Source organism: Apis laboriosa, unplaced genomic scaffold (assembly GCF_014066325.1).
Source record: "Apis laboriosa isolate Shangri-la unplaced genomic scaffold, ASM1406632v1 scaffold45_cov149, whole genome shotgun sequence".
Classification (NCBI taxonomy): Eukaryota; Metazoa; Arthropoda; class Insecta; order Hymenoptera; family Apidae; genus Apis; species Apis laboriosa.
Genome location: NW_025223361.1, coordinates 2,407,032 through 2,431,396, shown reverse-complemented (window position 1 = coordinate 2,431,396; position 24,365 = coordinate 2,407,032). Strand labels below are relative to the sequence as shown.

Below are 24,365 nucleotides of genomic sequence, written 5' to 3'. Positions count from 1 at the left end.
TCTCTCGGTGTACGCTTTGGCTGCTGCTACCGATGAGCCAATGTCCCAACCTACCAACCTTCGTACTTGCCTTCAAGCCACGTCCGCATAATGGCTATTCAGATAGCGAATCGATTTATTTCCCCAGAGGGTTTCGGATACTTGGAACCTTTCTCTTTCTCTCTCCTTCTCTCTTCCTCTTTCTCTTTCTCATCCTCCGTGAACTTGGAACAAATCCTCCTCCATTCTCGTGCTCCAAAAATTCTTTTCTATCGTAAAATGTTTTTCCACGGAAACCGAATTCGGCGCTATCTCTTTATTTCGAGCGAAAAGGAATCGCGAGATGTATATAGAAATTTTATCAAACGAAATGTAAGAAAAAGGAAGAATGTAATCTCCGTCTTTTTAATGCCCATCATAGCATTACCTGGTAAAACATAGAAGGATAAAAAGAGACGCGGCTCGTATTGCCTTATAATGATACTATGTACGTTAAAAATATGGTCATAATGGATACTTTTTTGACGATTATGAAATAAAATATCGTTTTAACTTTTACAAAAACTTGAATTTTTGAAAAATGTAAGTTTCTCTGAAATTTTTGAAAAGTGATAATAATGCATTTAAACAAGTCGTTTTTAACATTTATAAATTCTAATTTCTTTTTAAAAAGATTTGAGAATTATTACTTTTTTTTTTTTTAACTTTTTAAAAGATTTTTATAGTAAAAATAGATTATAGTAAAAATAATGAAATGAAAGTTATTACAATAATGCATTTTTAAACTTATATCTAAAACAGGATAATCATTCTTTACTAAAGAGAGAGATAAGAGATTTTAAAAAATCCCAAAGTTCTTTCTTATTTTTATTTTTTATATTATAATGCTTTTATTATTAGAATGTTCACATTGAGTTTAATAAAAATTATAAAAATTGTCAATTTTATTTTATGAAAATATTATATGAAAATATTATCTGAAGATTCATTTTTTCTATATTTATGTATTAAAACACATGAATACATGTAAGAAAATTATTGAGAATATATATTTCTAACAATTATCGAATGATACCAAAAAAATATGTTAAAAATGAAAATATCTATATTTTTATTAGAACTCCATCTTGATATCATTGCGATACAATACTTATTCATGTAGATATTAAGAATCGGAACTCAGTATTTGAGTTGAGAATAATAAATATTGAGATAGAAATACAAAAGAAAAAAAGAATAACACAAATACTCGTGTAAGCAGTTTCAAGAATTAGTAAGGATTACTCCGCCATTAGCTAAATAAACTTACCAACAGTGCATCGCGTATATTAGTATATCTTTTCCTACCTTTTATAGAATTATCATAAAATTGCAAACTTGAAGAAACAGTGACAATTTTTATAATTATTTTTATAATACATATCCTATATAAATAAATAATATAAAAATAAAAATAGATTTTTAAACATTCTATTATAACGTTATATTTTTTTCATTTAACTAAAAATATGAAAATATATATAATAATATAAAATTACTCCTAATTTTTTTCCTTTTTTAATATATAGAATATTTGTTTTATCTAAATATAATTAAATAATTTAAAGAAAAAATGTTATGAAAAATATATTACAAAAATTATTTAATATAAGAAGATATATTATGCAGTATTAATAGTTTAATAATTTTTCTATTAGATTTTTGACTTTTATGTACATCTTAAATAATAATAATATATTATTTATTTATATTTTAAATAAAATGCAATTGTCAATATATAAGATATTAATATATTCATGAAATATCTTTGATCAAAACAAAAGTTGATATACAAAAATGTCACTTGAGGTTTATTCATTAAGTTATAGGCAATCGAAGTTTGTATTGAATCGAACGGAGGTGTGGCAGAGATAGAGCAGTCATTCTATCTCTGTTTCACTTCATTTAACACAACTTCAAAAACCTATAATAACTTAGAAGACTCGATTTTGTGTGTTTGTGTTTATTCTAACCCTTCGAGAGATACGCCCCACGAATTATAATATTAACACCTCACATAATCCTGGCTTATGATAACGTTACTCATCAGTGCTATCCCCAGTTTACGATCCTTAAATACATTCGACTGCCATTGTCGACTTAGCACGTGATGTCTTATGCGCCATTCATCGACAGTATTTCGACAATATGTATCAATAAGAATTGATGAATTACACGCTCATAAAAAAATATCAATGTCATTCTTATAACTAAAGATACGTAATTTAATATCATATTATGTATATTTTGCAACATCAGTTCATCACCATTGTTGATTTATCTATTAAAATTAGAAATAGATCGCACGTGTTTCTAATATTTTCTTGCATTTCATATGATGCAGCATATTGATATATATATTTTGCACATATTTTAGGCTATAATATGTGATAACTATTCGAAGTTTTTAGATAATTTGTAATATAAATTAATTTTATAAATCGTTTAAACATGGATGAATATATAATAATGAGAATATAGATATTTGTTAAGAATAATTATGACTTTTCATAATTCAAGATAATACTAAAATTATTAACTATAAAAAAATGAAAGAATTTAAAAAAAAAATAATTTTCAAATTGACAATTTTTCAAATAATACTGATGATGATTTTAATTTTTATGATGATAAAACTTTAGATAGTAAGATTGTTATAATGAGTAAAAAAAAAAAAAAATATTAAAAATGATTCTGAGCCAGAGATAATTAACCATAAATATTCTACTTGGTAGATTGACATTAAATTGTGACAATAATAATTGATTTAACATTTTCAAGACTTTCAACTGAATTTAAAAAATTTTGAAAATGAGATTTTATAATTATATATATTATAATTAAAGTATATTATAATATAATCAAATATCACAGTATATTAATCAAACATCAAATAGACAAAATTACTTTAAAATCTTTAAAATCAAAACTGAACATTAAATATGAATATTAAATAATCAATAAACAATATCACAATAAAATGTCTGATCTGAAAAATCTAATGTGTTAAATGGAAGAAATGATAGAAACAATGAAGAAACTCTCACCTTGTTCGGGTATCCGTTGTATCGAAGAAGTTTCTTGCAGCATTTGCCGCGATTCTCGTAATAAAACATCTGGACCATATCTGCGCGATCGGTCGCCGCGCTGACGGTGAACGGTGCACCGTCCGTTCCTAAACTCCTCGAGGAGGAGGCCGACTGCTGTTGGGCCGGTGATTCCCGGCGGCCGATCGGCACGCACGGGCACCACCCCGAGACCATCACACCGATCGACCCGGATCCACCCCGATCCACGTCTCCTTCCTTCGTCAATTCCTCCTTCTATCGCTGAACGTTGCTTCTCATCTTTCTTCCTCCTCCCCTTCCTCTCCTTTCGTTCCCCTTTTCCCTCCAATCCTTCTCCCTTCTCCAAACTGTGCCCTCTCGCTTCTTCTTTTCCACCCCTCTTCCTAATTATTCCACCGTTCCTCTTCGTTAGCCTCTTCGCAGGTACTTCCCACTTTACAGATAATTTTCCACAGTTCTTTGGTACTTTCTTTTTTTTTTCCTTTCCCCTCCTCTTACTTTGATAAATACTTTAAGAAGAAACTTCGTTGACGTTGACGCAATTTCCTCGCCTTTGTGCTCGTTATTCCCACCTTCGAAGTTAGATTTGCTGCTCCCGTTGCCACGCCGTTTTCCTTTGCAGTTGTAGTTGACGCCTCCAACGTTGTCGTCGTAACGTTGGAGTTTTGTTACTTCTATCAAAATTATCGATCCTTGACACCTTTCGTCCTAAACAAAAATTGGTTTTTATAAAAGTTGTATTGAAGAATTAATCTTTTTAAAATTATAACGGCATGTATACCCGTCGTGACGAAAATTATTACACAGCGGGAATATTGCCAGGTATAAATATTAAAATTTTTTATTATATTATATTTTTATTATATTTTTATTATTAAATATTAAAATTTATTATTTAATCAAAAGATCTTTGAATTGCTTCCCAGCTTCGTGAGAAATAGTTGTACGATAACTTTTGGTCATAAATTTTGAATCTTCTATTTTCTCGTTTCTAAATTCCCTCAAAAATTATTTTACACTAGAAAGTTGATAAAAATAAAGACGATTTTTTCTAAAGAAAATTTTCAAAATTCAAACAATCTTAAATGTTTAAAAAAATTTTTTAGATAACTAAAACTAATATTAATTGAAAAATTAAAGCATTCTCCTTGTAATATTCTTCTTAAAAGTTGGTGTATGATTTTTTTCTTACATTATTCCGTGCTTTGAGTAAAGTACGTTATAGATATTTTAATAAATTAATATTTCATCGATTTCAATGTCGATGGCATGCTTTTCATTCAATGGAAGCGTAAAAGAAGATGGTAAAAAAAGAAAAACGGTAAAAAGTCATTTTAAAAAAGAATTTCAATTTTCAAATTTATAATAATTTTAATTGAATAAAAAATTTTCATTTGAAAATCGTTTGAATTTTTTCAATTCTTTTTTTAAAAAAACGATCTTTTTACTTATTTTCTAGCATAAAGTGATTTTTAAATTGAAAAAACTCAATTTAAGAACATGAAAATAAAACGTTTAAATGAAATGTTTTTATGAATATTGAGTTTTTTTCATATAGCAGATTAAAGATTTATAATAAGATTTATAATAATATTTCTTACTTCTTGCATAATGTGATTATATATATAATCACATTATAAAAGTTTTTTATAAATTATTTCATTCAATATATATTTCACAATAATATATGAAACATCAATTATTCAAATTTCGATTATTTTAAATGTCTATTATGATAATTAATATTATCGTTATCAATATAAAATATTCATATAATAAACTTTTTTAGTATACAAAAAACTATTTACATATATTTAAAAAACATATTATAATATATCAAAATATTTTTTAAAAAATTAATTAATATTTTAAATTAAAGCAATCAATAATCAATAATTTTAGATTTAATTCCTATAATCATAAATTGTGTGCATGTATGCATGTTTATCCATGCTGCTCGATTATCCGAACAATTCGATTTTCCGAATCATTTGAAAAATAATTCGAATAATTGATGCTTTATTATAATTTAATTATAATTTAATATAAAAATAAAAGAAAAATATATCAATATAATATAGATGAGAGAGTAACATATGTCATAATAAACAATATAAAATAACAGGACTGAGAAAAAAATAATAATTACATAAATAATCATTCAGATAAATATGTAATTTAATATCAACTTATATAAGTATTTTATATTTCATTAAAATATAAAAAAATTGGATTATATATATAACATAATATGATATTGAAAGTTATAATATTTATTACAATATCTAAAAAAATAAGAAATGAAAAGAACATAATTATCTTTCATGTTTATTACAATTTATTATGTTTTAATTAAACACAAAATTAATATTTATATCAAATCCAATTAGTAAATAGTATTTGCTTATCATTTAGATATTAAATAAAAAATAATATATCTTTAAATAATTTATAGAGATATTTTCAATTTTCTAATATTTGTTTGAACCATAAAACATCTCTTTCACAAAAGAATTCAGATAATAATTCTAAGATCTAAAATTGCTATTTCGATTTCAAGTATCCTCTATCGATCTGTTGCCGACAATATTCTTCGAATAGAGACAGCTGACAAAATATACAAAATGCATATAATATATTCATAGGATATTTTTCGAGAGTTGAATTTAGAGATCAAAACGAGTACAAAAGTTGATATAATAAACAATCAAGCGAGATAGAAATGTTTCACTTTATATATATCTCGCTTTATCTAACACAATTTTGTTTATAACTTAATAAACTTTAACCAAACTTTATATATCAACTTATATAAACTGTTATTTTTAACTTTTAGAATCAATTTTGCAAAAGTGTCTCACAATTATTAACATTTTGTAGAAATAAATGATGGCATTTACACCTATATTATCACAATTGTCACGAAATTGCATATTATCTCATTGATCAGATACATTGTAATGTAAATCGCGATTCATAAATCGTTACGTGAAAGAATATTCCAATGCGTATCACGTGCACGAATCTCGTTTAAAAAGATTAAACCCAAGGCCAAATTTAAAAGCATTTCATGCAGTTTAATACGTAAAAAGTATATAAGAAAAAAACATCTTGAAATTGAAGTACACGATCTTGAAGTTAGCTACAAGTTAAAGTATAGTCAAATTTCTTGTATAAAGGAATTCAAATTAATTTTCAATACCGAGTGTAGAGTAAGAATGTAACAATCGTTCGCCATCTTGTCAAATATGAACGCTCTCCGGAAATTCGTTCGAGAAAGAAACCCCGAGAGAAAAATGAGTGCAGCGGAAGTGATATCGAGGTGATTCCTTGCACGAGTTCATTGATTCTTCCGCGCTGAAGAACGGAGGGATTCGATTTCACAGATATCCGAAAGTCGAGAAATTCGATCGTTCTATCACGCGATTCCGTTCAAGGATTAACTTCAAAATCAACGCGTAAAGCGGGAAACATTGGAAGGAAAGAGAAGTCGATTGATGACGAGCGATTCTACGATAAACGACGGATTAAATTAATCTTTTTCGTTGGATTATTTTTTTTCATTGAAGAGAAATTCTCGAGATCGACCACGCGGTAATAGTGGCAGCGAACGCGAAAGAAAAAAAAAAAGAAAAGATTACATTCAAATTTGCAATTCATGAGAGGAGGCAACGATATTTGTCGTCGACGAAACAGCAATATTTGCAGGATACGCTAGCCGACCTAGTTCAAGGATGGCGCCTAGACGCCTGGTTCCTAGACGATATTTCGCGATACTTTTATTTTCTTTCTTTCCCTTTATTCCCTTGCGACTAACTCGGTGACGTACTCATGTATACATATATATACGTATATAGTTTGAACATAACTTTCTTCTAAGATATTTTCCACGTGATACACGAGAACCGATTAAATTTGAAAACGGTAGAAATAAAAGAGCAACAAAAGTGGTAACTGTTGTTTATGGAGAAGGAAAAATTTCCTCCTCTAATGTAACACTTGGATGGCGGATAATGCATTCAACGTTCAGGCTGATAGTAGATATAACTATAAAAACGAGCTAAATCTCGAGCCATATCTCATTTGCACGTTATTCGATGAAAAATTGAAGATTTTGTGATATCTTGTGACATCACAGCTATCAATAAAACAGAAGCGATTTATTACACGTTTCGGATTGTTTTGTTCAATGAAAATGCAAATCGAATCTGTTCCTCTTCTGCATCTAACAAAGAAACGATCGATAAATTTTATTTTATGATTTATGGTTAACAAAAAGTTATACATTCTCCTTTCTTTTCTCCTTTTGACATTTTGATGCAAATCAAAGAGTAGCATTCTAAATTTGAAAACTTGCACTCATTGCGCGAGAAAAAATATTCTTTCGATTAATTTTCTTAAAAGTCAAAGCAATAATTTCATAAGCGATCGATTTTTTTAATTTCTTTCTTAAAATTCCCTCCCTGCTCTTTTTTTTTTCTTTTTGTTGCGATTTTTTCAATTTTTCGTCGAAAATGTACATATCGCGGAAGAATGCGAACGTTTACCGACCGCGAAAAACTATCCAAGTGTTTTATATGGAGCTTTCGATACAGAATGACCGATTGGCCGTTGGTGCATTTGGGGAAGGGCTGACAGGAATGGATGCGGCGAAATGGAAACCGCAGGTTCGGCGAACTCTCCGAAAATCGGGCGGAAACTCGCGCTTCTGACGGATCTGTACACGTCCAGGTTTTACCAGCCATGATTCCGTTCGAAGCAAATACAGTAAACCGATTTTAAATTTCCAAACTTGATTCACCTACATAACTGCATAAACATTGCGACACTATTGTGTAAAAAATTCCATTATTCGCGACGTCATCAATCATCGAATTTCCTCGCCGATCGATATATTCTCTTTCGATTTATATCTCTTATATATGTGACGTTTTTCGTTCAAACAATTATATAGATCGAAGCGTGTACGATATCATTCTTGAGAAGAAAGAAAAGAAAGAAGAAAGAGAAATTGATGATAATTCCTTATTATTTAATCTTTTTTCAGATTTATTGAGATATTGAAGAAATGTATGTGTTTATTACAGAAATATGTTAATATGTATACATAGATATGGGTTTTAAAAAATTTTATTAGGGATTACGTTATCTTAATATTATTTTTTAAAATTATTTAAGAAATAGTTTATTTTTGGAATAACATTAATTTATGAAATGAATTATTTATTTACTATTGTTATTTGCTATTTGATATCGATGAAAATAAATAGTTTTTAATATAAAGCATTAAATTTATATTTTTATTATTTTTGATTAACATTATTATATTATTGCTTACTATATTATATATATTTATTGTTCAGTACGTATTTTGAAAGTTATTTCAGGAACGAATTTTCCGTTAAAAATACACAAATATTTCCTTTAAAAAATTAATTCATATCAACTTTTTTATTTATTATAAATATTCTTATCTGAAATTCCTTTAATCAAATAAAGAATATAATTTCAATTGAATTATTTATCAAATAATAAATAGTATTATTTGAAATATTTTTAAATTATAATTTGAAATAAATTTTTCAATTTTTCCAGATCTGTATACATTCATCAGATTATGAATATATAATAGTTGGAGAATTTGGTAATATTAACTTCTTGCCTCACAATTTAATCGTAAAATGTAGAATCGACAAATGCTATTTCATTTTGTTCAAAACTTGTTCAAAACTTTTATAAATCGGACAAAGTAAAATTGTAAAAAGATGAAAATTTTTTAAATTTTCCATGTTTTTGTCGAGTATGATTTGCGATAAATAGCTTTCAAAGTTGCATGACGTTTTCCAATTAAACACTGGAAACTCATGACGTTATACACAAAGCAAGAGGTTAATTACTAAACTGCGGATTTTTATGCACTTGAAACTTGTTCAAATAACATGTCTAACAAATATATCATTATTTTAAATGTATGCAAAATTATGCAAAATATAAACATATATTGATCACAAAAGTATCTGGCTAACTTATATTCATACTTTATGAAAAATTGTACGTCAATAAAAGAAACAATTCAACATCTATATTCATAATATTTATTTTTATAACGATATAATAGAATTATTTTCTAAGAAATACTTGGTAAAAAATTATGTTAAAAATTAAGTATCAGTATATTAAAAGATTTTGGCATTATTCATATATATTGCAAAATACTTATAATTTTTACTATAGTATAACAATAATATGATATAACAACAAAGTTTTATTAATTATTATCTGAAAAAATATATTTATTGAAATAAATTCTATATCATAATAATGGAATATATACATTATTTAAATTAGTGTATCTGATTTTCTTTAAATCTTTTTATGTATTATGCTATTTAGAATTTTTGCAAATTGTGCTATTATATTTTATTTAAAATATGATTAAATTTGTTTATGATATTTATTTATCATAATTATCATATTTACAAAATTGGTATTCATTTATATTTATCTAAAATAACCAAAATACGTATAGCATGAAAAGTATATATTTACATAGAAATCCATATCAAATTATCGAAAGTATAATAACCGATCATTATATCGTTAATATCATTATATTCATCATATTAAAAGATTAATTTGTCATCAAATCTAATTCATTCACATGGAGCAAATTATTAAAACAAAAACCACCGATAATCTATCAGACAATGATATTTCTCTTGCAATACAATTTTTATAGAAGCAGAATTCTAATACACAGAAACTAAATTTTTTTTAAGCAAATTTTTTAAATAAAATGTCGTAATTACAATCATTCTAAAGGCATTTTAAAGTTACACAAGAAACGTCAATGAATAGAAACGGCTCATTAAAAATTGAATGTCGAGTTTTAAATTCTCTTGACTAATAGTCTAAAATGAATTTTAAAAAAAGAAAAAATAGAATAAAGATTCGTTGCAAAACGAATGTTGAATTATTATTCGCGAAAAGAGCCAAACATTTGACAGAGAATTGCAATCTTGATTGGAATCGAATATCTTACGTAACAATGTATTGTACTCTAAGCATGATCATAGCAAAGTTTGCTTGGACAACATTCATGTTAACAGTATGAAAATAGAAAAGTAACATAATGAACGGTTGTCAAAAAGCACGTTTAGCATAAAGAGAAATATGTTTTCTATACATGTGAAAATGTATCATAGTGAAAAGATCAAAATCATAAAGGTAGACGTACCTTGATTCGAAGGTGGTCGATGCGAGAATCTGGAGCAAGTCCGTGGCAAAAAATCCACAATTACCGTGCTCACAATTCTTTTCGAGAAAATTCAGCTTCGAACATTCGTCTCTATCGACTAGACGATTTTAATGGTTTTTGAAATGGCATATCTTGCATGAATACGAGATAGAACGTGTAAGAAGCGAGGAGGAACGTAATCAAGGAAGCGGACGAAAGGATTCTTAAATCGTGGACAGAAAAGACTGTAAAATGCGAGAGAATAATATAGGGAAGGGCGAAACAAAGATGAAAATAAAGAAAGAAAGAGAAGAGAGCAAAAGATGCGAAATATGGAAACAGAGATTAAGATAAAAGTAAACAGACAGTTACACTGATAGAAAGAAACAGAGAGAGAGAGAGAGAGAGAGAGAGAGAGAAAGGGAAGGGGAGAGAAGGATGGATAACAAAAAATCGTCGGAGATACGGTGAGATTTCGAGGCCAGATAAAGTTATATTCGGTGGTGATTGTCAATGTCGATAAATAACTGGGAAAAATTGAGAGAGGAGAAGAGGAAGAGAAAAGCAAGGAATGCGCGCGTCCGCGCAATTGAAACAAAAGGAGAAAATGAGACGCTCGAGACGGCGAGCGAACGCGAACTAAGAAGGGCACGGGCTCGTCGGCTCGTCGCGCTCGACGTCGCGCTCGACGACGAGCGGCGCTTCCTTCGTTTCGACGGCGCAGGACAGACTGAAAACTCGCCGCCCGACGATGCTCGACGATCGGCCACCACCACCTCACTCGTCAGACCCCTCACCCCAACCCTTTTATCCGATCCATCCCGACTGACTGTTCCGTTCTCTAGCACGCGTGCCTTCCTTCCGTTCTCCCGTTCTACTGTCCCGTTTCCCTGTTCCGTTCTTCCGTTTCGCGCTCACTCTTCCACCGTTCCGCTCTTCCTTTCGACGCTCCAATTCCTCGTTCCAATTATTCGATTTCGTTTCCTTTTCTTTCCCTCCTCGCTCCCGTTCTTCCGTTTTGATAATGCGATTCTTTCACTTTCTTCAAAGGTCTTCTCAAAACGACGTTACCTCTTTTCGAATGAAACTCGTCGTCGTTAACGCGACGCGACGTAGTATACGATGTGACGCGACACTGTGAGACACGCGTTACACGACTATACGCCACGGAAAACAAGGGGGTGCTTCTAGTCGCGGTCCATGTGCGGATCGGAGCGCGCATGCGCAGTAATAAATCTCCTTGCGAACTCCGCGAACCGCGCTACGATTGCTCGTTCGTGCATTACGATCGCTACGTGAACCTCCTCTAATTTTCCCGCGCCCCACAGATTAACAGATCAAGTTCAATATATAAATCCAGGTCAAATCCAATGTTAAAAGATAATTTCATGGTAGATGTTATTTATAAAATAGTACGTGGAATACTTGATGCTTGATTTTAAACTTTGAAATGAGTACTTGTAAATTTTGAAAATCTATTTTTAAGTACTTTGATGTTGAAATTAATCGAATCTCTTATAAATACTATATTATAAAGATCAAAAAGATACAGCGAATTCTTATTATAAATTTTGAATTTTAGAAAATGATATAGACAATAAATAGAATTATTTTATTCTAATATTTCTATTTCTAATTGTTTAAATATAAAGAATATAAAGATACGAATATAGCATATCTATTTTATTTTTTAATCAAGAGATAAATAGAAAAATCAAAAAGTTGAAGAATTTTACATAAAATATATTGTATAAATATAAATATTATCAATCTTATTAAAACTTTTTTACAAAGATAAAATCAGACTAGTACAAATTGTTTTTTCAAGAAAACAAGTTATAAAACAATGTTAAACATTATTTAATAGAAAAGTTTTATTAAACACAAACTTATAAAAGCGTAATAGATAATGTCAGATAAAACAATGACAAATAATTTATTTATTTTGCGATAATTGGATATATAAATTATGCTTTCTGAAACTGTGTAATAATAATGGATAATTAGTGCAGTATGTAATAATAATGCATAATTATTGCATAGATATTAATCTATAAAGTCTTTAAGAAATCTTCAAAAAATTTTAATTAAAAATCAAATATTTCTCTTATTTAATTTAATTTATCTCTTATTATATATAATAATCAAAAATAGAAATAAAATCTTTATTAATGTATTAAATCTTTAAATTTTCATTAATATTAAAACTACGATTATTATAGTAGTAATCAAATAACTTTTCGTTTTTAATAATAGTAATAATTGTATAATTTAACTTTTTTATTTGTTTTTTAAAAATCATAAAATAAATTTCACTTCAATAAAAAACAGAAACTTTTTAAAAATTTTCTATTAAAACTGAAGCATACACCTATTAAACACCTATTAAACAAAAAAAACATAATTATCAATAACAACTATTATAGAAGAATCATCATAATTAAATATAATCATTAAATTAATTAAATTTCATTTCTTTTAGAAATACTTTCTTCACTTCTGAACACAAGAAGGATCGAATTTATCATGTTCACTCTATTTCTTTTTTTCGAAATGTTCATCAAGATTTCGAATATTATTCTTTAATATTCGAATTTACAACTTACTATTATAAAATCAATTATATCATTCCATAAATATTTCAAAATTTTTTTTTTATTTCAATATTTAGTGATAAAGAAAAAGTTGGTGAAAATTTATCTGGCCAAAACACGATTTTTCTTTTAGAAAATAAAAGAAAAATCGTGTCTATCTTTTCCTCTTCGTTTTTTCTTCCTTTCGTCCTGCTCATACTTTTCTCATTTTTTTCTTGTTTTTCTTCTTCACGGTTGTTTCGAGAGCAACCCTTGGAAATTCACACGGGATGTAAACGTGGAATATCGTCTTCGCAGTAGTTCTATCTTTAGATACTTGCGAGGACAAAGTACGCGTGTGTCTCGCAAGAATTATTTATGCAGAACGTATGCAACCAAAAAGAATCAAGCATTCCTCTATGTGAGCTGCCGCTTCGTTATTTTGGCTAATATTATCTTGCTTGGGGGATGCTAATTTTATTAACTTGGACCAAAAGATAAACGTTGTATCTGCCTTATTGGAAACCACAGACTTAACATCACATGGTTTATTATAATTTACCTGACAAGCTGTAATAAATGAAACAAGCCGTTCATTTATTTCATTTGTTTGAGCCCGATAGTGATGTGACACTAGTTATATTGCTACCAACTCATCATAGTGATACGACTAGTCTATTTTTCTATTTGTATTACGTTGAAAATACAGATATTTGACAAAAATAAGTATGATGAGAAAATGTTTTCTGAAAGAGGTGGAGTTTAATACTAAAATTTTAATTTTGAGTATTAATAATTTTATTAATTTCTGAGATTTTAGTTAACAACTTTTGTACTGTATGATGTTATATCTAATTATGCGATCTTTTTAATAATTATCATTATCAAATAATAGATAATTTCGAGCTACATTAATTTCATATTTATAAGTTGTCCTATGTATAATCCAAAAATCTGATTTTTCACTTTGAAGAAATTAAACATATTTGACTTACAAATAAACAAATAAATCAATGATAAATTAAGTATAAAAAATAATAAAATCAATTATAAAAGAGAATAAAAAAAAATAATTTGGAGATAAAAGTATTTGATGCGCAAATATAATGATTGGTACTATTTTGAAAAATGATCCAGTATTGTATTATGTTAAAATTTAAAAACAATTTTTGTAAGCAACAATTTTTGAGTTAACCATATTAATGATTTTTCATGCAATTGAAGAAATACTTCATAGATAAGATTATATTTTTAAAAACTTCAATAGAATATGATCAATTAAAAAATATAAGATGTTAATGCATTCATTTGGATTTGTTTGGAAAATTGATTCTAGAAATTAAAACAAAAATTGATATACAAAAAGATATATAAAAATTAATGCAAAATAAAATGATACATTTTTAATTCAGAAACGATAATCAGCTTTTAATAATTTGAAGCTCAATACACTGAACAACTAAAGTACATTTATAAGTACATTTATAATAATAAATAAACTTAATGAATCATTCATTTTAATCGTGAATTCATAATGTATCAAAATTATATGGTAATATTGAAGCATATATTGAACATAATACTAATGTTAAAAACAAAACAAACGATATTATTTAAAATTATTTAAAATTATTTTTATATAATAATTATTTATTTAAAATTATTTTTTTTTAAAATGAAAATTAACAAAAATAAAAAGTTTTCTATAAAATTATCTCATTTATAGTTTGCAAAATGTTAAATTAAGAAAATTCTCATTCCACTTCTCATTTTAAAATATTCCTTTTAATTCTTCTATATCTCGGCAAATTATTGCAATATCCCACTAATAATTTACAGACATATACATATATTACTAAAACACACTTAATTATTATAATTAAATCATAAAATTGGATATAATAATCAGAAAAAGAAAATATCTGAAGAAACGTCCATTATCGAAAGAGGTGCTCAATTACGGTCTCACATTTTGCAAAATCGTATCAGAAGGGATGAAGGAATTTCGAGGGATGCAACGACAAGTCATTCCGTTCTCAAGAGGATCGAGGTGATATGGGGGATGGCACAAAAACCACCACCCTAACGAACCTATTTACATTCGATAATTAAACGAATGCCCACGCAGCGAAGCGTGCACGAGCAAACTCGAAAACAAATCTGCACCCCAAACTCGACTCGTAGCTTTGACGTCTATCTCGACTAATAATGCAACTTTAAAACCCTCGCCCCCGTTTCGTTGTCTAAGAAGTTTGAATGGACGAGTATGACTCAGGACCCATTGGTGAAGCGTACAAAATACGAGCTGTATTGTCCTGACACTCCGTTCGATTACTGTGAACGGCGTAAGCGCGAGAAGAATAAAAGAAAGAGATAAAAAAAAATACGCACAAGTTCGTTTGAACACGTCTCTTCTTCCTCTTCTTTTCGCTATTTATTGATCTTGGTAATCATGATTTAAGACATATACAATTTGATTTGTTTTTTATCGATATGATATTTAATTTTTCTTTAATTTTTTTAAGAAATTTTAATGTACTTTTTACTATTCATTAAATATGTTAAATTTTTTCATGAAATAAATAAGCAAATGACAATATTAGAAAATTAAAATTAAAATTATAAATTATTCTGTTACACGTTAAATGAGTTGATGATTCTCTATAAGAAAATTTATTCTGTCAATAATATTAAAAGTCTCGAATGTTTTTTAAATATCTAAAATCATTTTGGAAAAGTAGAATAGTGAATAATTTAATAATTAATTTTATAAGTAAAATAACATTAAAATATGACTCGATCGCTATTCTAGAAAAATGAAATCATGGTGATTTCAAAAAATTAGATCTATAAAATTAAATCTTTTTTAAATAATTTAATACATTCATAAAACATCTTTAAAAGATCGATTCTAAAAATCATAATAAACTCAAAAGTTGAAAAGATAATATTTGTTGAAACTTACTTATTAAATTATTACTTATTAAATTATTAGTAATTGAAACTTTTAAATGAAATGAGATAGAACAAGACTATTCTATGTTCCTCTTACTCTATTTCCGTTTCATCGAATACAAACTTAAATTAAATTGTTCATAACTCAATAAATAATTAACATTTTTATATATGTACAGTGGTCTCTAAAAGTGATCATTAAAAAATAATCCAATATATAAGATACAAATCTGCAAACAAACAAAAAATAAAAGAAGAAGAAAAAAAAGAAAAAAAAGAATAAGTGAATAAAAAGTAAAAGAATATATTATGTACAGTTTTTTTGCAAATTGGCATAAAATCATATGAAAGTTAATTTTAATTTTTTAAACAAAATTATATAATTTTTAATACATTGATCAATGCAATACATCATAGTTTATAAAGAATAATATTTATCTATTATGTCGAAAAATTATTAGTTTAAAATACATTTTTTCATTTGAAGTTTATAAAACTTATTGTAATATGAAAGGTAAGAAAAGCTTTATCTGAGCCTCGTCTTTCGTGTAATAAATTTTAAATAAATTATTGCTCATCATTTGTTATTTCATTGAAGTAATTATTTATTCTTTTTATTTATTTCTCCATTTCAGATAAAAAAAAGTCTCTAATCCTATAGGAGAGACATGGGATAAACTCCAGATAAACATTTGACTAATGACCAACAGCAGTCAATTATTCCATACTAAGCCTTCCAAAATACCATACCAATAGAATTTACGACAGGATTAAATACTTTCCATTTAAATAAAAATAAGAAATAAAAATCTAAATTATTTTAAATAAAATAAAAAATCAATCAATTTTTACTTAAAATAAAAATGTTTGTAAATAATTTCAATATTTATTTAACAAATAAATTATTTTGAATGATTTATTAAGTTTGACTATTTCAAATAATAATATAAAATAAAAACTAATAAATAATAAAATTCTTCGCATATAAGAAATATATATATATCACAAAAATTATAAATTAAAAAAAATCATTAAAAAATAAAAATACTATTAAAAAATATATACTTTATTTTTCTAATAAAATCAAATTAATAACAAATACCAAATAAAATAATAAATATTAAAATTAAATTTATTCATCATATGCATTATTATTCAAATATTATTATAAATAAAATAAGAATTTTATTTCAATAATTATTTGAATAATAGTTTATTTCAACAATGCTTTATTACGTTTATAATATATATACGTTATTTAAAATGAAGTATCGATCGTTTTCCAGTTGATTAGCCCTTTGCTTGCTAATTATCACAGAAATGTCTCCAAATTCATTCTGCCAGCGAACACAGTTCGCAAACTGCCGCGAGCAATTCGTAAGCAATGGTATGGATCTGTTTTCTATAAACGAACTGTTTGCAAGATTGTCAATTGCTTGTAAACTGTGTTCTGTGGACATTTATGCGAACAGTGCACAACTAGATTCACATTCATTGGATTCTCTATCCACATAGTAAAAAATGGCGGGTCAGATTGGATTGAAAATTATTGTCGAGATTTCTTAAAAATTCAACGAAATTCTTAAAAATTTCGAAAATCCAAATATTTCTGAACTACATTCGTAATTTTTTGATTAAAAATCAAAGGAACACTCAATTTTATTAAAATTAAATAAAAAAAAATGATCAATATTTGAATTATTCATAACTTCGTATATTTATATTTTGTTTTATAATATTCCATCTTTAATGATCTTATCGATTATAACTCTCAAGAATTCTGAAATTCGCAAGAATCTCGAAATTCTTAAGAATTCCAACATTCTCAAATTTTCTAAGATATTTTCGGAGCTCGACTCGATCTGATTCCATCTTTCTAGTATTGAATTTCCAACATTTTCGGATTCTCGTATCTCCATTATATAATTTATTTATTTCATTCGCAACAATGAGCTAACAATGTAAACATTCTTTGCAAACAATGTATACAACAAATTGATCAGCGAATATCGTTTGCACATATTGTTCGCTTGTGAATCTTATATCATTTTTAGACTGTTATTCGAGTAAACAGTTTGCAAACTATTTATGAAACAGCTCATAGACAGTAGATACTTCAGCAAATTGCAATTGGTAATAAATTCGCCTGCAAATAAAAACAATTTTTATTCGAGAGAATAAGCAATGTGCAAGAAATATACAGAGAATCAAAGAATCAATATCCATACAATCTTGTTTGTGAACATAACAATTCATATATTTTATTTCATTCATACTTTTACGAAATATCGTGTAACGAATTAACCAACAAATAATATTTGCACAACAATGTTCGTGAACTGTTTTCGTTAATGAATAGATGCTTCATCTATACACGTTGCAACAACTTGCAAATAGCTGGTAAGCAGCTTTAGCCAGTGTATACGCAACATTACAGAGAGATAATCGGTAAACAACGAACGGTTCACGAGCGGCCAGCGTAGATCTGATCTATTAATCACGCGGCGGAACACGAAAATTAAATTTTTAAAGAGCAACAAACGGAAATGGATTATAAATCTATCTATTTATAACCCTTTCCTTATATTCTTTTGATCTTACTGATTAATAAAATCGGGGGGAAGAAGATCGATGAAACTGGATATACGATCAATATCCCTTCTATTCGAGCGATAAGAATCAAAAATCGGAAATTGGATACGCGAAAGTTTCAGATTATAGAAGGAAAAGGCGATATAGCCGTTTCCATTGGTTCGAACATTCGAGATTCGGACGCGCTTAACGACGAAACTTTTCGGAGGGATCGGCGAGCTTCGCGAGAAACCCGCTCAAGGAAAGGTGGAAAGAAGACGGGAAATGATGAGCCACGAAAAAGAGAGAGAAAGAGAAAGAGGAGGAGGAGGAGAAGGATAGGGCAGAGTTGTTTCAGGGCCGCTTGTAACTCGTTGCATTGGCAAACGAATAAACGAGAAAATAGGCAGGAAGAAATGAAAAGAATATAAAGTCAGGCAGAAGCGATGTAACGCGATGGAACAGCATTGGCCGTGTTCCAGATTTCCCTAAAATCCCCACGGGAAAGCTATTTGCTGAAGTTATGGGGGAAAGAGGGGGAGGGAGGAGGGGGAGGGGTAGGGTCGATACTCGGTTTCGCCGAGGATATAAGCGGATTTTTTTACACGCGCGATAATTGAAGCGCGCTCATTGTTTCCCTCGGCCGAGACCCTTTCCCGAGACCCCCTTTATCCGCTCCACCTTTCATCCGGTCATTTTTCCTAAACAACGGCCACCGTTAATGGATAAACAGTCGACATAATGGTGTCTGGCGATTTCGAGCATTGTTTCAATTTATAGGTGCGTATTATACGTTCTCAAAGCTTGGACGACAAGCAATTTCGCTGTTCGATAGACCGGACGTAACTCGAACGATGCCCCTACTGATTAATAAAATACGCTTCGTCCTCTTGCGATGCGTCGACGCACGTTCTACGTTATACAATGTGCAAGTTTGTCTCTGCGAATGATCTGGTAGTCTGGTTCGAACGATATCGGTATATCAGATAGTTTAACAACCGTATCTAAGTATTTATTTTACGTATTTTAAGTATTATTTTTATTTTAATATAAATCATTAAATAATAATAAGTAATAAAAGTGATGTTAGGAAGGTATGTAATCACATTTTTAAATTAGAATAATTTATTAATTAATTTTATCAAAAAAATATTTTCTTCGTAATTGTTGTTCGTAAAAATATGTTCTTAGTAATTGCAAGATAAAAAATGTGATATCTATCATTTTGATGGGTTTGATTGTTCAGAGATGATTGATAAGATTAATTGGCAGTCGATACGTGTCTTTAATATGAAATTTTGACATGCAAGATGAAAGAGATAAATATTTTTTTCTGGAGAATGTTATTTGATATGAAAAAATAAAGGGAAAGAAGAATCCAAAATATAAAATTTTAGTTTTGGGAATACATGTCTTCATAAGATGCATAAGGTCCTTTTTCACGAATAAAGTAGATAAATAGAAAATTTAAGAGATCCTAGAAACTAATGCAGAAAATTGGTATGCAAAAATGTCCCTTGAAACTCGTATTCCAAGTTATATGCAATTTAATTTTACACTAGATGAAGCGAGACGAAGATGGAGTATAATGGAAATAGAAATGTCTCACCACTGTGTCATTTCATTCAATGTGAAATTGAAAATAAATTTTAACGGATATTTTTGCATAGCAATTTTTATGCTTTTACAATTAAATTCTAGAATCACTTTTTAAATTTTCTACTTTATCCAATAATCTTATATGTGTTCATGTACAATTATGATCATTGCATTAGATCAGATTTTATCTCTGTAAAATTTGAACTTTTCAAATACATAAAATAAATATTTATATATGTTGTTTTTAATATAAGAAATCAATGCTTTTAGCATTAACTTTACAATAATAGATCAAAATGTGTTGCATATGCTTTTATTTTTTTATTTGATATAATATATTTTTTATAAAATTTCTTCATATTTACATTATGAATGTATATAAAATATAGTGATAATCTATTACTTTATAAATATATAATACATTCTATGTGGAATACTTTTGGAGATTAAAATAAAGACAAAAATTGACCTTCAAAAATATTGATACTAATTTATTAAGTCATAGTTATAAACATTATATATAAAATTTAGGGAATACACGTGACATACAAACGAATACAAAGAATTCAAAATATAATACGTATTATTATATTTAAATAACGAAACAAATTTCTATTTAAATTCCATTTTTTATATTCAAAATTTCATAAACAATCATTAAAGTTTTTATCAAGTCTCTCTCACTCTATCTCCATCTCGTTCTACTTAACTCAAACTTCAATCGCGTATAACTCAATAAGCCGATATTTTCCTCTTTGAACCAACTTTTCAAAAATATCTCACAAACACATTTAACACATCTCGCAGAATTCTCACTTTTCCAATTATAAAAATATAAAAACACTTATCTCTCGTATGCACAAATTCCTTTCTCTAAGAATTCTCTATTTTGAGCCTCTATTCTTCATCCCTGCTTCGTTTAAGTTTCATCAAATTTCGAATCGACCATCAATGCTGTTCGAAAATACGCCCCAAGGTTTCAAGGGTAACGAAGGAAGGAACAGAGTTAAGAACATTGCTCAATCGAAAATTCGATTCGAAATCTTTGGAAAGCGACCGGTCATTGTTTCGTTATTAGGTTTTCCTTGGCTTCGAAGGGGTCGAATCCGCGGTCGCGCTCAGCTCGATTCGCGTAATTGAATTTCAACCGTTCGCTTAGGGTCGACCAGTTACGTCTTATTGGGTCAGGCGTAAGAAGGATCCTCCTTCCTCCTGCATTATCCATGTAAATTGCGCGCCTAGAGGATGATTACGCTCCTCAACTGTTTCCTACTACTTCCATTTTCCGATACGTCTCTGTCCATCGATTGCGTCGTGACTGCATCGTAAGATCTTATATATCAATCCGTCCATAATTTGAAAAGTAACTGGTTTTATTTCTTTATATCGGCTTTCTTAGATACCATACTTATCTATTGTTTATTGTAATATTTTGTAGATCATGTAATCAAATTTAAATACAATTTAAATACAATTTAAATATAATTTTAAATACAATTTATTTTTAGATATAAACATTTTATTTATAATGATTGAAATTATATGATTGAATAGAATCTTGATTATTCAAATATTAATTATGAATTTATATTGTATGTTAAACAATTGATGATAAACATAGAATTATTTGTTGGAAAAATAAAATATAAAAATAAAATATAAAAATGAAGACAATGTAAATAAAATAGGCGAAGTTTTGATAGTAGCTTAAGAATTACGATGAAATGATATAAGTGATAAAAAAATCAACAGAAATAATCTTTAATAATAATATGAAGCATAGAAAAAAAAAATAATTCTACGAGAGTAATTTTAAAAAAGATTTTTATTTTAGGAAGAATAAATCAGAAAATTAAAAAAATAATTATATATCGTACATAAGTATTATATAATAATGCGATAATAAATTTTCATATTTCAATCGTTCGATTATTCAAAAAATTCGATCATCCAATTTTTTTTACACGTATTAATTAAGTTAATCGAATATGTTCCTACATGAAAATTTTCCTCATGAAAATATAATCAAAAAACTAACAAGGGAGTTATTTTATGTTGCATGATAATGTACTTACCCATCAGACCACGACTCTACATGAATTTTCATCCGAAAACAAGTGTTAAAGAACCTCGGATTATCAAAATTAATTGATGAACAAGGAAATTATTTTCTTGATGTTCATCTTATAAATGTTATTAATAACAATCATGAAATATAAATTAATTAAATAATTAGATTTAGTTAAAGATTTATGAGTTTCAAATCTTTTTACCTATTAAAATACTTTTCAATTTAAAGATTAAATTTAATTCGGTAAAGTGCCTTACATCTTTCACTTCAAATATTGAAGTATCTCATATTTATCATAATATTCGTGATTCAATTCATTATTCGAAGCAAACTTAATATTACTATCTCGATCGAAATAATGAAGTTTCATCGTATTGAAGGCAATCTGTAATGTTAGTGTAATTGCTTTTATCATTCTAGTGTTCTACAATTATTTCTTCTCTCTCATAATTGATACCATACATGTCATAGTGTGTTGTAAATAATTAGTGTTAGATTAAATTCTAAATGAAAAACAAATCGTATCGCATATGAATCGTTTCAAATAAAATTGTTCACATGCAAATAATGTAGCTTTTAACAGAATGTTAGGATAATAAAGAAGAATAAAGGAAATAATAGACATTCTACTGAACTCAGCTGCGATATTTGATTTCACTATAATTATCATATTTGGTTCACTATAATTATTTTTTATTTCTAAAATTAAGAAGTAGAAATGAAAGAGACTTATTACAATGATATTCCAATTATCAAGTAACTATGATAAAAATATTCAAAATAATTTTAACTTTCATTAATTCTATGTTTGTCTATGATTATGCTTAACGATGTATCGATACTAAGAAGTATATCTACTTTATAAATATAAATAAATAGATACACATATTTCTTTTGATATTGAATTTAATTGTATTTTCAATATTGATAATTGAAAAATTCTGAATAATTCATGGAAGAAGCATCTTTAATATGAAGAATATATATTCTATAACGTTGTGTAATTTTTTTCAATAATAAATCAATAATAATGAAAAATTAATAATAATAAAAAATTATCAATAATTAATAATCAATAATAATGAAAAATTATTTTTACATAATATTATTAAATTTTAATATAACTACAAATACTATTAGTTTTATTTTTTTATATTTAATTAAATATTTAAACTTATTTTAATCTTTAGTGTAAAAATTTAATCAGTCAACAATATTAAATTAAATCTTTAAATTTACTTTCTGTCATCGTTTAATTTTGATAATTGAAAAATTCTGAATAATTTATAGAAGCATCTTCAATATGAAGAACGAATATAATAAAGAAATATTATTTTATATATATATTTTATATATATATTTTATATATATATAAAATTATATTATATTTTAACATTTTGTGATTTTTTTTAATAATTTAATTAATAATAATAAAATATTATTTTTAATAATAATAAAAATAGTAAAAATTTAATAGTCAGTCAACAATCTTAAATTCAACTTTTAAATTTACATTTAAATAAAAAGTAAATTACATTTACTCTTATCGTTTTTTTTTTTCATATTTAGATAAAAAAAAATTTCACGACGTGCAGATAACACACATTGAACACAACTATTCGGACGAAACGCGTAAATGCTCCCCGTCCCCCTCCCTTCTTCGAAGTATTCTCAGTACCCATTTTCATTTCTAGTTCGAGACGGAAAGGAACAGCCGCTCGACCGTTACACGTTTGTTTCGAAACTTTGGACAAGCGGAAAAAGTGACGGTAAAAAGGAGAAGGCGAATTCCGGTGCCGTCAAGTTTCGCGATGCGAGAAACCCTCTTGGCGGTAGCCTCGTTCGGGATTACGAGTCGTCGAGAGAAAGTTTGCAAGAGCCGAATCGAACAAAGCTTCGAAAGCGAGCCCCGGTATTAACGGTGGTCGTAGCTTCGCGTTAACTCGCCCCACATTCTCTCCTCTCCTCCGCCGAGGATACACACGCGGTGGTCTGGAATTTCCACATTCCCGGATGTCGGGCTGTTCAGAGCTTTGCGCGCGATTTACCTTTCGCTCTCCTACCTTTCCCCCATCCCATAACATCATCCCATCATCCCTCGCCCTCCCCACTCGACGAGCTTCCCCCTTCCAAGCTTCCCCCGAAATCTCGAAAACGTCATCGACTTATCCGCGCGCTGTTCACTGGCTGCGAGCAGATTTCCAGATTTCCAGGACAATCGCTGTTTCGCTACAAAAGCTGTTATTCGGCGTATATAAAAGTGTGTGGACGAG

At 28.1% G+C, this 24,365-nt stretch overlaps 1 protein-coding gene across 3 annotated transcripts in view; it reads right to left on the bottom strand.

The window, feature by feature from the left end:
* Positions 1-11,444, bottom strand: part of LOC122716368 — a 55,732-nt gene extending 44,288 nt beyond the window's left edge. For 2 of the 3 annotated variants that reach the window (XR_006347011.1, XM_043939377.1), the window contains exons 1-2: positions 10,324-11,444; positions 3,066-3,794 (exon numbers count right to left, since the gene is read on the bottom strand). Coding sequence is in view for 2 of the 3 variants with exons in the window: in XM_043939377.1 (XP_043795312.1) it covers positions 3,066-3,281 (216 nt within the window). In the remaining variant the exon portion in view is untranslated. The remainder of the gene's footprint in view (positions 1-3,065; positions 3,795-10,323) is intronic. The other variant, XM_043939378.1, reaches the window with a different exon arrangement.
* Positions 11,445-24,365: the final 12,921 nt, after the last annotated feature.